Source organism: Leopardus geoffroyi, chromosome B2 (genome assembly GCF_018350155.1).
Source record: "Leopardus geoffroyi isolate Oge1 chromosome B2, O.geoffroyi_Oge1_pat1.0, whole genome shotgun sequence".
NCBI classification, from domain to species: domain Eukaryota; kingdom Metazoa; phylum Chordata; class Mammalia; order Carnivora; family Felidae; genus Leopardus; species Leopardus geoffroyi.
The window spans coordinates 63,135,248-63,150,140 of NC_059332.1; the positions used below are offsets into that span (position 1 = coordinate 63,135,248).

The 14,893-nt window shown below is 35.4% G+C and overlaps 1 protein-coding gene across 2 annotated transcripts in view; it reads right to left on the reverse strand.

Moving 5' to 3' along the window:
* LMBRD1 (LMBR1 domain containing 1) overlaps positions 1 to 14,893 on the reverse strand; it is a 112,245-nt gene that overhangs the window by 40,573 nt on the left and 56,779 nt on the right. For both annotated transcript variants that reach the window (XM_045498675.1, XM_045498676.1), the window contains one exon: positions 11,192 to 11,344. In XM_045498675.1, the coding sequence (XP_045354631.1) occupies positions 11,192 to 11,344 (153 nt within the window). The remainder of the gene's footprint in view (positions 1 to 11,191; positions 11,345 to 14,893) is intronic.

Genomic DNA, 14,893 nt, shown 5'->3' on the forward strand with positions numbered 1-14,893 from the left:
TTTTCTTTTAATAGTGAGTTAGGTCCACTCATATTTATTAATATGCCTGGAACATTAATCTCAACATATATTATTATCTGAGGCTTGCGTGTATTTTATATTTCTCATGTTTCTTTGTTAATGTGTTCTTCACTCTTCCATTTTTAAGTCCTTTTTGTCAAGTAGCTTTATACTTTTGTTTCAGTGCATTTTAATTTTTCAAATGCTCTTAGCCCCTGTTTTCATATTTAGCCCTTTAATATAAACTTGGTTAGTTTTTATGTATCCAACTCCCACCTACTACCCATACAGTAATCTATAAGAAATTCTACTTCTCTCTCTTAATTGCATGATTTCTGTCTCATCAGAACCTATGTTTACACATATTCTCACCCTTGCCCACATCTTTTCTCCATAGATCTGCAATATTAAATATTCACCATTACATCTTTTGCTGATGTTTTCCACCTCATCTCTTGGTTGGTTAGAGCTTGGCAATTAGTGGATTTCTCAAGAGCCCGTGGGTACAGAATTCCCTAAGTCCTTAAATGTTTAAAAATCGCTTTTCTAAAAGATAGTTTGGCCAAATATAAACTTCTGACTTTGGACTGTTCATTTAGGCCTTTTTTAATGTCCCCCCACCCCATTCTTGCTTGCTTTATGTTTTTTTAAAAATCTGATAATAAGTCTAACTATGTTGACCTTGTAAATCAGTGGATTTTTTTTTTTTACTTGGAAATCTTAAGGACTCTTCTTTAATTCTGAAGTCAGTGTTACAGGAAAATGCACATAAATTTTCCCAGGTACAAAGTGGCTATTTCAATGTGTAGATTTCATGTCTATTTTTAGGTCATTTTTTGGAATTACAACTTTAAATATTAGTTCCACTAACTTCTTTTGTTTTGCTTCTGCATGGACCAATTAAGCTTCTCCTTCTCCAATTAAACACATGCAGTTTTGCCTTCTCTTCCATTTCAACACTTTTTGATTCTTTTTACTTCTTGTTTCTTTCTCTTGGTTGTTTCTCCTACCTTTCTTCAATGCTGCTTACCAAATTTTGAGTCTATTTTCCTTTGGACACCCTGTAATTTTGTTTTCATCTCTGTTTTCCTCTCATTTTTCCCACAGTCCAACTCTTCATGTCTCTCTGGTTCTTGGCCATTTCTGGTTTTTTGTTTTTGTTTTTTAAATAATGGTAAAAGATACGTAACATAAAATGTATCATCATAACCTTTCAAGTGCACAATTTAGTAGCATTAAATACATTCACAATGTATAACCAAACTCCAAGAATTGTTTGTATCTGGCAAAACTGAAACTCTGTACCCATTAAACAACAGCTCCCCATATCTCTTTCTTTCCAACCCCTGGAGGCCACCATTCTACTTTCTGTTTTCATGAATGTGACTACTCTGGATACCTCATATAAGTGGAATTACACAGTATTTATCTTTTTTGTGACCAGCTTATTTCATTTAACTTTTAGTGGCTTTCAGATCAATCTTAGGCCCACCTCTAAATTTCCCCTTTTCTCCCATGCAATTTTCCCCAGACTGACTATCTTTGTTTAAACACAAAGTTTTGCAATAAGAGCTGGAGGGAAGACTTGCTAGATTGGGAAATTTCTTTTTGTTTTTACTTAGAGGTACAGTTGATTCTCATTTGCAGATTCTGTATTTGCAAATGCATCTACCCACTAAAATTTATTTATAACCTTAAATTCAATACTTAGGGCACTTACGTGGTCTTCTGGGATATGTGCAGGGTAATGAAAAATCTAAGCCACCTGATGTGCAAATTCCCAGCTAAGGTTGAACAAGGGTACACCCTTCCTTGTTTCAGCTCTCATACTGTAAACAAGTATCCAGTAAGTGGTCTAGTTAGCATTACATTGTTTGTTTTGTGCTTTTGTGTTGGTAATTTTGCTCTTTCAAAGAGCCCCCAGCATAGTGCTGAAGTGCTCTCTAGTGTTCCTAAGACTTAAGAAGGCTGTGATTACTGAGGATATACTTGTGTTAGGTAAGCTTTGTTCAGACAGAAGTAATACTGATGTTGATCTTACATCTACAGTTCAATGTTAATGCATCAACCATATATGTTAAGCAAGTCTTCTTAAACACAAACACAAAAAAAAGATCAGTCATTGATTTTTTAAGACCCGCTCCAAGCTTTTCTATGCACTGGAGTTTCATTATTATACCAATGTAAAGATGGATTAGGTCACTTACAAGTGGGTTTATTCTTTATATGAACTACAATATCCATACCATAAAGTTACTGGGAATCTACAAAAGATACTGTAGGTTCCAGAAACTCTAATATACAATTACTATTACTCTAAGAAGCATCTACATTAAAACCCCCCAAAAAATCTCTCTCAAATAGTGATCAAGTAAAATTTGAAATGCACATTTATACATCCAGCAAAAGCCTCCTTTAAAGTTAAAAAGTGCCAGTCTTTTTCTTTAGACATACCTAAATAGTATGACCTAAAACAAACAATAAAAACATACATGCTTTAAATATTATTCTTAGAGGGGCGCCTGGATGGCGCAGTCAGTTAAGCGTCCGACTTCAGCCAGGTCACGATCTCGCGGTCCGGGAGTTCGAGCCCCACGTCGGGCTCTGGGCTGATGGCTCAGAGCCTGGAGCCTGTTTCCGATTCTGTGTCTCCCTCTCTCTCTGCCCCTCCCCCATTCATGCTCTGTCTCTCTCTGTCCCAAAAATAAATAAACGTTGAAAAAAAAAAAATATATTATTCTTAGAAAGGAAATCTGCTACATCTTTAAACATAGTTGTAGTAAATTCTAGAGGCTCCTGGGATGACAAAAATATTAGTTAAAAAAATTAAAATATTCCCACACACCTTCAAAACAACTAAGCACTGTCTATGTATGATAAAACTATTTTTCATTGTTTGTTTACCTTATGAATTTTAGTTGTGTTTGTGTATGTGTTGGGGGGGTTAGGAGATTAGTGGGACAAGTAGAAATATAAATTTTAATAGTTCTTTATTATGTGTCTGATTCAAATAAACAGAATAAAACAAAAATAATAAAATGCTTAGGAATAAACTTAAACAATGAGACAAAAGACTTATCCACTGAAAACTACAAAACACTGCTCAAAGAAATTCAAGTAGACATAAATAAATGTAAAGACATGCCATGTTCATGGACTTCAAGACTTAGTATTATTAAAATAACAATACTACTAAAAGTGATCTACAAAATCAATGCAATCTCTATCAAAATTACAATTTTTTTTGTTTATTTTCTGGGTTTTTTTTGCAGAAACAGAAAAACCCATTCTAAAACTCCTATGAAATTTCAAAAAACCCCAAATAGCCAAAACAATCTTACAAAAGAAAAAGTTACAAGACTCGCATTTCCTGATTTCAAAACTTACTACAAAGCTACAATAATCAAAATAGCTTTGTACTGTCATAAAGACAGATATATAACCAATGTAATAGACCCCAGAAATGAACTCTCCCATATATGATCCATCGATTTTTGACGATGGTGTCAAGACCAAAAGGTCAGTCTTTTCAACAAATAGTGCTGGGTCAAGGGCATCCAAATGCAAAAGAATGAAATTGGACCCTTAATCTTAATCATATAAAAAAGTTAACTCAATACAGTTAAAAAGACTTAAACCTAAGAGCTGAAACTACTAAACTTCTAGGGATAAAAAGGGGGAAACATCTTCATGGCACTGGACTTGGCAATTATTTTTTGGATATGACACATAAGCACAGGCCACAACAGCAACAAATACTAAATAAATTGGACTTCATCAAAATTAAAAACTTTAGTGTATCAAGGACACTATTAACATAGTGAAAAGACAAACCAAGGTTGGGAGATAGTATTTCCAAATCCTATATCTGATAAAGGATTAATATTCAGACTACTAAAAAAAAAAAAAAATCCCTTACAAGTTGACAACAATAAAACATAAACAATTTAGGGGCGCCTGGGTGGCGCAGTCAGTTGAGCGTCCGACTTCAGCCAGGTCACAATCTCGCGGTCCGCAGGTTCGAGCCCTGCGTCGGGCTCTGGGCTGATGGCTCAGAGCCTGGAGCCTGCTTCCGATTCTGTGTCTCCCTCTCTCTCTGACCCTCCCCCGTTCATGTTCTGTCTCTCTCTGTCCCAAAAATAAATAAACGTTGAAAAAAAAAAATTAAAAAAAAAAAAAAACATAAACAATTTAAAAACAGACAAAAGACTTGAGTGAACACTTCTCCAAAGAAAATAATACACAAATAGCCATAATGAAATGAAAAGATGCTCAAGATCACTAATTATTAGGGAAATGCAAATCAAAGCCACCACAAGGTATCACTCCAAAACCATACGGTTGATTATTATCAAAACAACAGAAAATAAGTGTTTGCAAAGATGGAAAGAAATTAGAACCCTTGTGCATTTTTGGTGGAAGTATAAAATGGTACAGTCGCTATGAAAAAAAAGTTTGTAGGTTCCTCAAAAAACCAAACACAAAACGGAAATGTCATCCAGACATATACTTGTCTGGAGTATATACTTATATTCTAAGTATATACTCAAAATAACTGAAAGCAGAGACTCAAACAGATACTTGAACACCAATTACCGCAGTAGTGTTATTCACAATAGCCAAAAGTTGGAAACAACCCAAATGTGCACCAACAGATAGATAAGCAAAATGTAGATTACATACACAACGGAATGTTATTCAGTCTTAAAAAGAAATGAAATTTTGATACATCTACAACATGGATAAATCTTGAAGATATTATGCAATTTGAAATAAGCCATACACAAACGAACACAGTAATAATTCCACTTATATGATGTACCTAGAACAGGCAGAGACAGCAGGACAGAGGTCATCAGGGGATATGGGCTGGGGGTGGGTGTGGAATGGGGAGTTATTCTTGTTTAATGGGTATGGTGTTTCTGAGATGAAAAAAAGTTCTGGAAATGAATAATGGTGATTGTTACATAATGTTGCGAATGTTCCATGCTTAGTATCACGGAATGCACACTTACAAATGGTTAAAATGGTAAATTTTATATACATTTTACCACAATTTTTAAAAAGTCTCAAAAAATCTGTGATATAATTATGAACATGTATTTATAACTTTCTATGTAAATACAAGAGGTATGTATATAATATAAGGTATATATATATAGTAAAACCAAAAGTTGGATTTAAAACCTAATGAATCCATAGGTTACCCAGGCCAATTAGCTATATAAGCTCGAAGTATGCTGTCAGGTAGTTAACAAACATCAGACTGTATTCTTAGAAATGTGTTCAGTATTATTTCTGAAAGTTGTTTTAAGAAGCCATTAATTTATTCTAATTAGATGCTTAGTTTTATAAATGTCTACAACATAAAACGGGTATTTTCCCTTGAATTCTATGGCAGCATTTAAGAAGTTGAAAAATTTTAAATATAAACCTATAACAATAGCAGCTGCAATCTCCTGAGCTGCTTACATCAAAAGGCATTAACACTACATACATTATTTCTTTTAATTCTCACAACAAAAATAAGGTAAGTATATAACTCCATTAGTGAGTTAAGTTAAGGTGAGAAAAGTTAAGGTTTAGAAAGGTGAAGGAACAGTTTGGACAGCTGGTTAGGATCAGAGCAAGGACTCAATACCAAGTGTATGCAACAGCAAAGTCCATGCCTCTGAAATGAGGTATGCATACCCTAAGAATGCAGAGCAATGTGAAACCACAAGATCATTAGATTTCTCATGAGGATTTACTCTTATGAAAAAAAATTATAATATTTTGTCATAAGAAAAAACAGAATCGTAGAACTGAATTTTTCCATTTGCGAAAATTTAAATCCAATAAATTTTTTTTTTAATTTTTTTTTTAACGTGTATTTATTTTTGAGACAGAGAGACAGAGCATGAATGCGGGAGGGTCAGAGAGAGAGAGGGAGACACAGAATCTGAAACAGGCTCCAGGCTCTGCACTGTCAGCACAGATGGGGCTTGAACTCACGGACGTGAGCGTCCTGGGCCAAAGTCGGACGCTTAACCTACTGAGCCACTCAGGCGCCCCTCCAATACATTTTCTAATAAAAGAAACATGGATCAGAATACAGATTAAAAGGCAATATTAGCACAAAAGTTTGAGATGGAACATAACTTCAAAGGAATTTTCTATCAGGAGAGTCTCATGGATTGTAAGTCACCTCCGGCAGGTAAGGAGCAGTGCAGAGGGATGAGTGGACCTGTCTCTACCTTCTTCCACTAGGACTACTTAGACGCTAATATTTAAGAAGCACTAAGAGCATGTATCTTCCACTTTATGAACTATATCAACTATGCACAAACACATAATTTTTATATTTCATTTGAGTAAAAAAAAGCAGTGTTTATCCCGTCACAATCATGTTAAACCCTCAATTTTATAACAATTTAAGTTTGTATCCCCAGAGTTTTCCTTCAGGCATGCCTATTTTCATTCCTCACTGTTCCTAATTATTCCTCTTATTCTTAACCTAGGCCCAGAAAATGAAAGAAAGGTAAGAATTTAGATCCATATTTCAAGAATAATACAGTCATATAACAAAAAGAAGAAGTGGTAAATTGATTGTACAGGAGGTTTGGGCCAGTGCAATAATGGGAAGAAAAAAAAAAAGCAATTGGGACTCTTACACTGGAAAGGAATAAATAAAACTGTCTTTAAGCATCTAACATGTTCATGTACATAAAAATTCCTTAGGAAACTATAATAAAGCTACTAGAAGTAAAAATTTAGCCAGGTTGCATGATATAAGGTCAATGCACAAAAACAAATTTCTACATACTAAGAGAAGCCAATAATTCAGGATTGAAGGTAAACAAAATCATAAAATCTTCTGTCTTCTCACATGGAGGAGGGGGTGAGAGAGCCCTCTGGGGTCTCTTTTATTAGGGCATTAATCCCATTCATAAGGTCTCAACCCTCATGACTTAATCAGCTCCCAAAGCCCCCACCTCCAAATACCATCACATTGGAGATGAGGATTTCAACATACAAATTTTGGGGGAACAGAAATATAAAGATATAGGTAAATTTATCAAAATATTTTCAAAACCTCTACATTGACCACTACAAAATGTTGCAAAGAGAAATTTAAGATATCATAAATAAATGGAAAGCTATCACGTCCATGAATTGGCAGGTTCAGTATTAAAATATAAGCCAGCATCCATCTTGTCAGCTCAGATGAAAGAATGAGCACTAAAGGTTGTATCATCCCCAGGCAAGGCTGGACTGGCCAGGGAACCAGCAGAAATGCAACTCCACTAGCTTATAAACAAAGATATAATCACCAAATGTACCTAATGAAATCTCTAACATAAAGAGTAAAAGCATTTTTCAGATTCCAAGTCTCCTGAAATGGAAAAGACTTCCAGGAGACCAGACAAAGCAACACCAGAGCACCTGCTAACATGACCTTCTGGGCCTCCAATCAGTGGGGTCCACCTTCTCAGGAGGGCCTTTGCACCAAAAGTTGCCGTTAAAAACCCTCGTTTTTCAGGGCCCCTGGGTGGTTCAGTCAGCTGAGCATCTGAATCTTGATTTCAGCTCAGGTTATGATCTCAGGGTCATGGGATCAAGCCCCAAGTTGGACTCCATGCTGAGTGGAGCCTACTTAAAGTTCTCTCTTTGTCTCACTCTGTCTCTTTCCTTCTCTCTCTCTCTCTCTCTCTCTCTCTCTCTCTCTCTTTCTCTCACCCTCTGCCCCTCCCCTGCTCACACTTGCACTCTTGTGCTCTAAAGTTAAAAACAAAACAAAAAAACACCCTCACTTGTAAGCCACTGGGAGAGTTCAGGACTGTGAAGCATTAGCTCCCTGTTATCCTGGGTGGTGCCACACCAATAAACAGCCTTTCTTGCAACAGGCTGGTATCAAGTTTTTACTTGCTTGCTGTGCATCAGATGGATGAACTCTCATCTGGTTCAGTTTACAGTATCAAGTGTCCCCAAATTTGCCTACAGATTCAAAGTAATCCCACTAGAAATCCCTGTGGGCGTTTTGTAATATTCTAAAATTTATATTGAAATGTGAAGGATCTAGCATAGCTAAAACAATATTGAAAAGAAAAACAAAACTGAAGAATCTAGACTACTTGATTTTGCGACTGATTATATAACACACCAATAATCAAGTTTTAGCATAAGGGCATATAAATCAATGGAGCAAAAGAAAAAGTCCATAAATAGACCCACATATGCACATGATCAATTGATTTGGCAAAAGGTACCAAGGAAGGCCAATGAGCAAAGAACAGTCTTGACAAGAAAATGTTGCTGAAACAACTGCATCTCCACATGGAGAAGAAGCCCTTAAGTTATACCATCCCATAAAATTAACTTAAAAATGACGACAAACCTAAAATATGAGTTAAACTGTAAAATTTCCAGAAGAAAACATATCAGAAAATGATTGCTATAAAAACTTAAGGAACATCTCTTTGAATGACAGTGTTAAGAAAACATAAAGGCAAGCCATAAAAAGAGACAACATTCACAATACATATATTTGACAAAGTATTTAATCCAGGACACATAAAGAATTCGTAGCTCACTCATCAAACAAAAACTTAAATTTAAAAATGGGCAAAAGATTTAAACAGGCATTTTAGAGCAAATATACAGGGGTGCCTGGGTGGCTCAGTCGGCTACGCAGCTGACTCTCAGTTTTGGCTCAGGTCATGATCTCGCGGTTCATGAGTTCAAGCCCCTTGTTGGGCTCCAGGCTGTCAGCACAGAGTCTGCTTGCGGATCTCTGCCTCCCCCTCCCCCACACGCACGCTGTCTCTAGCTCTCTCAAAATAAACAAATACACTTAAAAAACTCTTAGAGAAAATACACAAATGGCCAATAAGAATACAAAAAGTGCTAAATATCATTAGTCACCAAGGAAATGCAAATCAAAACCACAATAAAATATTATTATACAGCCATTAGAATAACTATTACAAACAGTTACAATATAAGAGCTGACAAGGATATGAAGCAATCTGAAATCTCACATTGCTGTGGGAATAAAAAATGGTACAACCACTTTGGAAAATACTTTGGTACTTTCTTAGAAAGTTAAACATACATTAAACATTAGGCCCAGAAATTCTACTCTTAGTTATTTACCCAAGAAAAATGAATGAAATGAAAACACATCTACAACAGATGTTTACATCAGCATTATTCATAATAATCTCCAACTGAGAATAACTCAAATCTCCACTAAAAGGTGAGAGGATAAACCAACTGTAACATAGACACCAATCAGGATACTACCCAGCAATAAAACAGAATGAACTACCGAAAAAAAAAAAAAAATGCAACATAGACAAATCTCGAAAACATTTTGTTGCACCAAAGAAGCCAGAAAAAGGATTATACTACACTCTATTCCATTATATGAAATAATACAACACATAAAACTAAACCATAATGACAGAAGGACATCAACGGTCGTCTGGGGTCTGAGTTCAGTGGGAGACGGGAAGACATGGGGTAGTTTTTGAAGTGATGTGGGTCTTCTATATCTACATACTTGGCAAAATCAATCTGCACACTTAATAAAATTGATTTAAAAATCCCTCTAAACTAGGTTCAGTGAAATAGGACAGATCATGTTTAAATCAAGGCAGCTAATGTTGGAGACCAGGTTATAAATATTTATAAAGAAGCCATATAAAAAATTTAGAATTAAGATAAGGTTGAGGAGAAAAAAAAAAAGAAGATAAGGTTGAGGAGGGTTTTAGCATACCTTTGGTATTACTAAGACAATCACCTTGCAAAAAAAGAGTGGTGAGTCTTTAACAAAATTGATTCTAACAGAAGGTTTAAAAATACACAATAGGGGTGCCTGGGTGGCTCAGTCGGTTAAGTGTCCAACTCCGGCTCAGGTCATGATTTTATGGTTTGCGAGTCTGAGTCCCGCATCAGGCTCTGTGCAACAGCTCAGAGCCTGGAACCTGCTTCAGGTTCTGTGTCTCCCCTTCTCTGCCCCTCCCCTACTCACGCTCTGTCTCTCAAAAATAAATAAACATTAAAAAAAAAAAGTAATACACAATAGATCTGATTATGATATAATTTTGAAGAACTCTTCCAAAAAGGAGATTTTTAGGATGAGCAGCCAGTGCATTTCCTTATTTCCTTTCTAATTATAAGAGAAAGATAAAGCAGAACTCAACCTAACTAATCCTTTCATGGGGCTCTCTAAAACATTTTTTTTTAAACTTAGGTAAAACCCACTTTAGAGCCTCATCTTGCCTAACATTCTTTATACCAGTCTATTCGCTGCACTTTGTAAATTACAACCTGCATACTGTTCTATACAAAGTTCAGGTGTTTGAAATGCCAGATACAGAATGGACAATAAAGAAGACAATAAAGAAGTCTGTTGCCAGCAGTTCTAGACACTTTTTAGACTCAGAGTTGTATTATTATGCCCTTAGTTCAATCTAGGTCCTTAAGTGTAGGTACCACTATTCAATCTGAAGAAATCAAGGCTAGCAAATGATCGTTTCAAAAAAGAAAAGAAAGAAAAAAAGAAATTAATGGTTTTCTGCCCTGAATAATACCTTTTTATATACTTTCAGAAACATACCACCTAACAAGGAAGCAAATTCTATTAATTTCAGTTAGGGTACCTGAGTTCTAAAGTGGGTCCCAGTTTTCCTATTTATAGAAAAGTACAAACTTGTGCAGCATGTGGGTGGCTCAGTTAGTTGAGGGTCTGATTCTTTATCTTGGCTCAAATCATGATTTCACGGTTTATGAGACCAAGCCCAGCATCAAGACTCTGGGCTGACAGCACAGAGTCTGCTTGAGATTCTCTTTCTCTCCCTCACTCTCTGCCCCTCCCCCACTCATGCTGTCTCTCAAAAATAAGCATTAAACAAAGTACAAATTTTCAAAAATGTGCTGGCAGCACACATTACTTACTTATATTTTAATTTAAATTTCCCAACACCTCTGTTACAATACTTGTTTTACACATGAGTAAATGAAGTTCAGAGAGGTGTGTAACTTGCCCAAACTACCAAATGACAGAGCTATGATTCAAAACCAGTTTAACTTCAAAATTCATGCTCATAAGTATCACGCTACAATGCCTTACAAAGAGAAGTCATTCTCTCTGAGAGGTCTATATAAACTGAAGAGTGACAACATAATTTTTGAAAACTCCATTTACCTTCAGGGGACGCAGAGCACCACAAAATTTTGTCCACCAGCTGTTTTCAATGAATTCTAAGTGCCTCTCTCTTTTCCTAAGTGTTCGTAACCTTTCTTCAAATTGTTTTAAGGCGCGTTTATCCCTTGATGGCAAAGGTCGACCATCCTTGCTCTACAAATAACAGACCAAAATAAAACAGTTTTTTACCATTAAGGTCTTAGTAAAGTATCCATCAAATTTAGAAAATCATGCAACAAAAGCTTTTTTTAGGTTGGATATTCCTCAGGCAAATTTACAAACTGAAAAATACAGACAACAACTAGGTGACAACACGCATCTCTGAACCAAGGTCAATATCAAAATGCAGATGTATATACATTTAATACTGAACTTCTTGATCCCTATTTTCCAAATACATGGTCAAGTTACGTGGAGAGACACAAATATCTTTAAAAATACCTTTTTATATGGTACTTTATTCAATTTGCTCAATTACTCTCCCTAACCTCCAAGCTCCTCCTTCTATTCCTTAATATGTTTGGTCCTACCCCTTCTCTCCCTTTGGTCAGCGCAGGTTTCAAATATCAGCAGAGAGATGCAATACTAGTATGTGCTATGCAGAGGTTTTTAGAACTGCTGAGAACTTGCACTTTATTATTCTCCAAGTACTTTTGCAAAATGAATCATGTTTTCTTTAGCCAACCTACTGACGGAAAACTCCCATCGATCTATGTTTATGTGATGCTTACTGTAACCATGAGCAGTACCTTTTCCATGGTCTCGAAGATAACACTTTCCCACTTGAATTCTCCTGGCCCTAAGTGTCTTCAATTAGGTACAATAATAAACTACAGTAATATGACAACTGCTGAATATACAAAAAGTTGAAATGTAAACTTGCTTTTATTGGAAGCAACAAGAAACATATTTACATGGAACTACATTTTTAAAATATAAAGACATCAGATATTAAAATGTTAATATCCCTACTTAGGTTTAAGTAGGTTCTTAAGACACAGACAACAAAATTGCTCTCTAGCGTATCCCAGTGCAGGCTCATCTGAAATCATCAAAATAATGAAGACAACACTCAAATATCCTTTAATAAAGAAATTTACACAGTTATAAAGATCTCTTTACATAATGGCACTGTCATGCTCTTCTAGACCAAGCCATCCTTTTCCATACCTTACCATATTGCTTCTCAAACTTTATCATGCATCATTACCTGAAAAGTTTGTTAAACACAGATTTCTAGACCCTATGAATAAAATTTAGTTGGTCTTGGGTGGGGCCTAAAATTTACATTTCTACCAAAGTCCCAGGAGATGCTGGTGCTACCCAAACAGGGACCATAGTTGACATACCTGAGGCTATATTTAATTATCTTCACTCCTTTAAGTCAAATACCATATGTACTATCAAATTGTATCCTCAATAAAAGGAACCTGGGAGAAAGTATTTTCAGAAGGACAAAGGAGTAAAACAAACACTCCCTTCTAGAAGACAGATCCAGGCAATAATACTTCAAGTGTATGGTATGAGAAAGGTTTGGTACTTTGTACCTTAAACATTCAGTTTTTCTCAAAACTGCCATTCTATTATCCAAAGGATACCAGTAATAAAGTAGTTTTATTTAACAGCTGGCTTTCACTATTTCAGAAAAAAAAAAAAAAAAAAAAAAAAATTAGTAAACTGATTTAAGGGTCCACTGAAAATAAATCCAAGTTATCTGCCTATTTGGTGAATATTTCAGTGGAGTAAAAGATAGAAGTCCATTCTGCTTTGCCTATTGACCAAACCAATATAAGAAGAATATTGGTTAGAGAAACAAACACCAGGATAGAAACTCAGCGGGATGCCTGGGTGGCTCAGGTCATGATCTCCTGGTTTGTGAGTTCGAGCCCCACGTCGGGTTCTGTACTGAGAGCTCAGGGCCTGGAGCCTGCTTCGGATTCTGTGTCTCCCTCTCTCTCTGCCCCTGCTCTGCTTGCACTCTGTCTCTGTCTCTCAAAAAGTGAATAAATGTTAAAAAGTATATATTTAAAGAAACTCGGCAACTAATTATCTCATCTGGAAAAAATATACATAAAAAGTATATGAACACATAGCCTTTGTTCAAAAAAAAGTAAAATGTGAAAGAAAGCTTCCCTTCACACTGTCATCAAGTACTACTGCCCTTTCCTATTGTTATCACCATTAAGTAAATCAGTATCCTTACACACATTTTCTATGGATTTATATGCATTCATATATGCTAATATACATATGGTTTTTGTTATACGTAATAGCTAACATTTCTTCAGCACATTTCTTGTGCCTAAAACTTATCTGTTCCCTTACGTTTATTCTCCTTAAATCTTCAGAACAAAATTTTGAAGTTGGTAGTACTAGTATACCCATTTACTAGATGAGGAAAATAAGGCTCACAGATATAATATGCATGATAAGGAGAGCTAGAATTTGAACTGAGAGACTGATTTGATAATCTACCTCATTCTTTTTCATCACTGCACACCACATTATACCATGGTACCTTAATAAATACTTTATTTTTGAACACTTAAGACTGTTTTCTTTTGGAAGAGGAGGGTGTGCATTAACAGTGTGCATGAACATCCTTATATAATGAAGTAGGATACATTCCTAGATATCAGCTGCTGGATTAAACTTTACTAACAGGTGTGTTTGTTTGTATATGTACATGTCATATCACATAATTTTCTTTAAAAGCTGTAGACTTTACATTCCCACAAACAGTGTATCTATGCCCCAAATCTCATTAATACCTGACAGAGGTGAAAATGTTAAAGATTTCTAAAAGACAAAAAAATAAATATATATAAGGAGTACTTCTAATTAGCACATCTCTGATTATGAAGGTGACCAACCATCCTGGTCTCTGTACTACAAGTTCCATGTTCTGGAAAATCTCTCAGGTTCTAGGTGAACTAGGATACTTGGTCAACCTACTTACTACTAAAGAGCTGAAGCATCATTTTATAACTTTCACTGGATAGTTTTTTCCTTCAGTAAATGCTATTTGGGTCTTTTGTTCAATATTTCTATGTAACGCTTGTCCTTTTTTCTTACTGACTGGAAGATGTTCTTTATACATAACCTATACTGCAGATTATTTCCTCACACTTTTTTTGCTGGTTCTTTAACTTCCTTTTTGGTGGTACTTTTTGGGTACATAAATTTTAGAACATAAAAATGTAAAACTCACCAATGTCTCAATCAGCATTTGGGATTTTTGTGTGCCTCGTTTAGAAAGGTCTTCTATACACGAAGAAAAAAACTTCACTTTCACTTTCTCCTAATGTTTTTTAAGTTTTGTATTTGATTTGAATTCAGGATTGTTTTACTCTATGGTAGGGGGGGTCTATGAAAATTTCATTTTTTGTCTTCTATGATTGTACTGAATTTCTACCTAAAGTTATGAACAACTGTCACCTCTACAATAATGAATTTTTCCAGTCAGGAACTGAGGAAGTTCTCCATTTATTTCAGTCTTCTATTATGTATTTCAATAAATTTTATAATTTCTACCAGGAAAATTCTGACATTTCTTATTATTTTACGGTTTACAGCTATTGTGAATGAGATCATTTCCTATTACATCCTCCAAGTGGTTCATGATTTCTGCATGTTTGTATCCAGGCACTTTGATGAACTCTTATTAGTTCTATTAATTTGATTAATAATTGAGGTTAATTT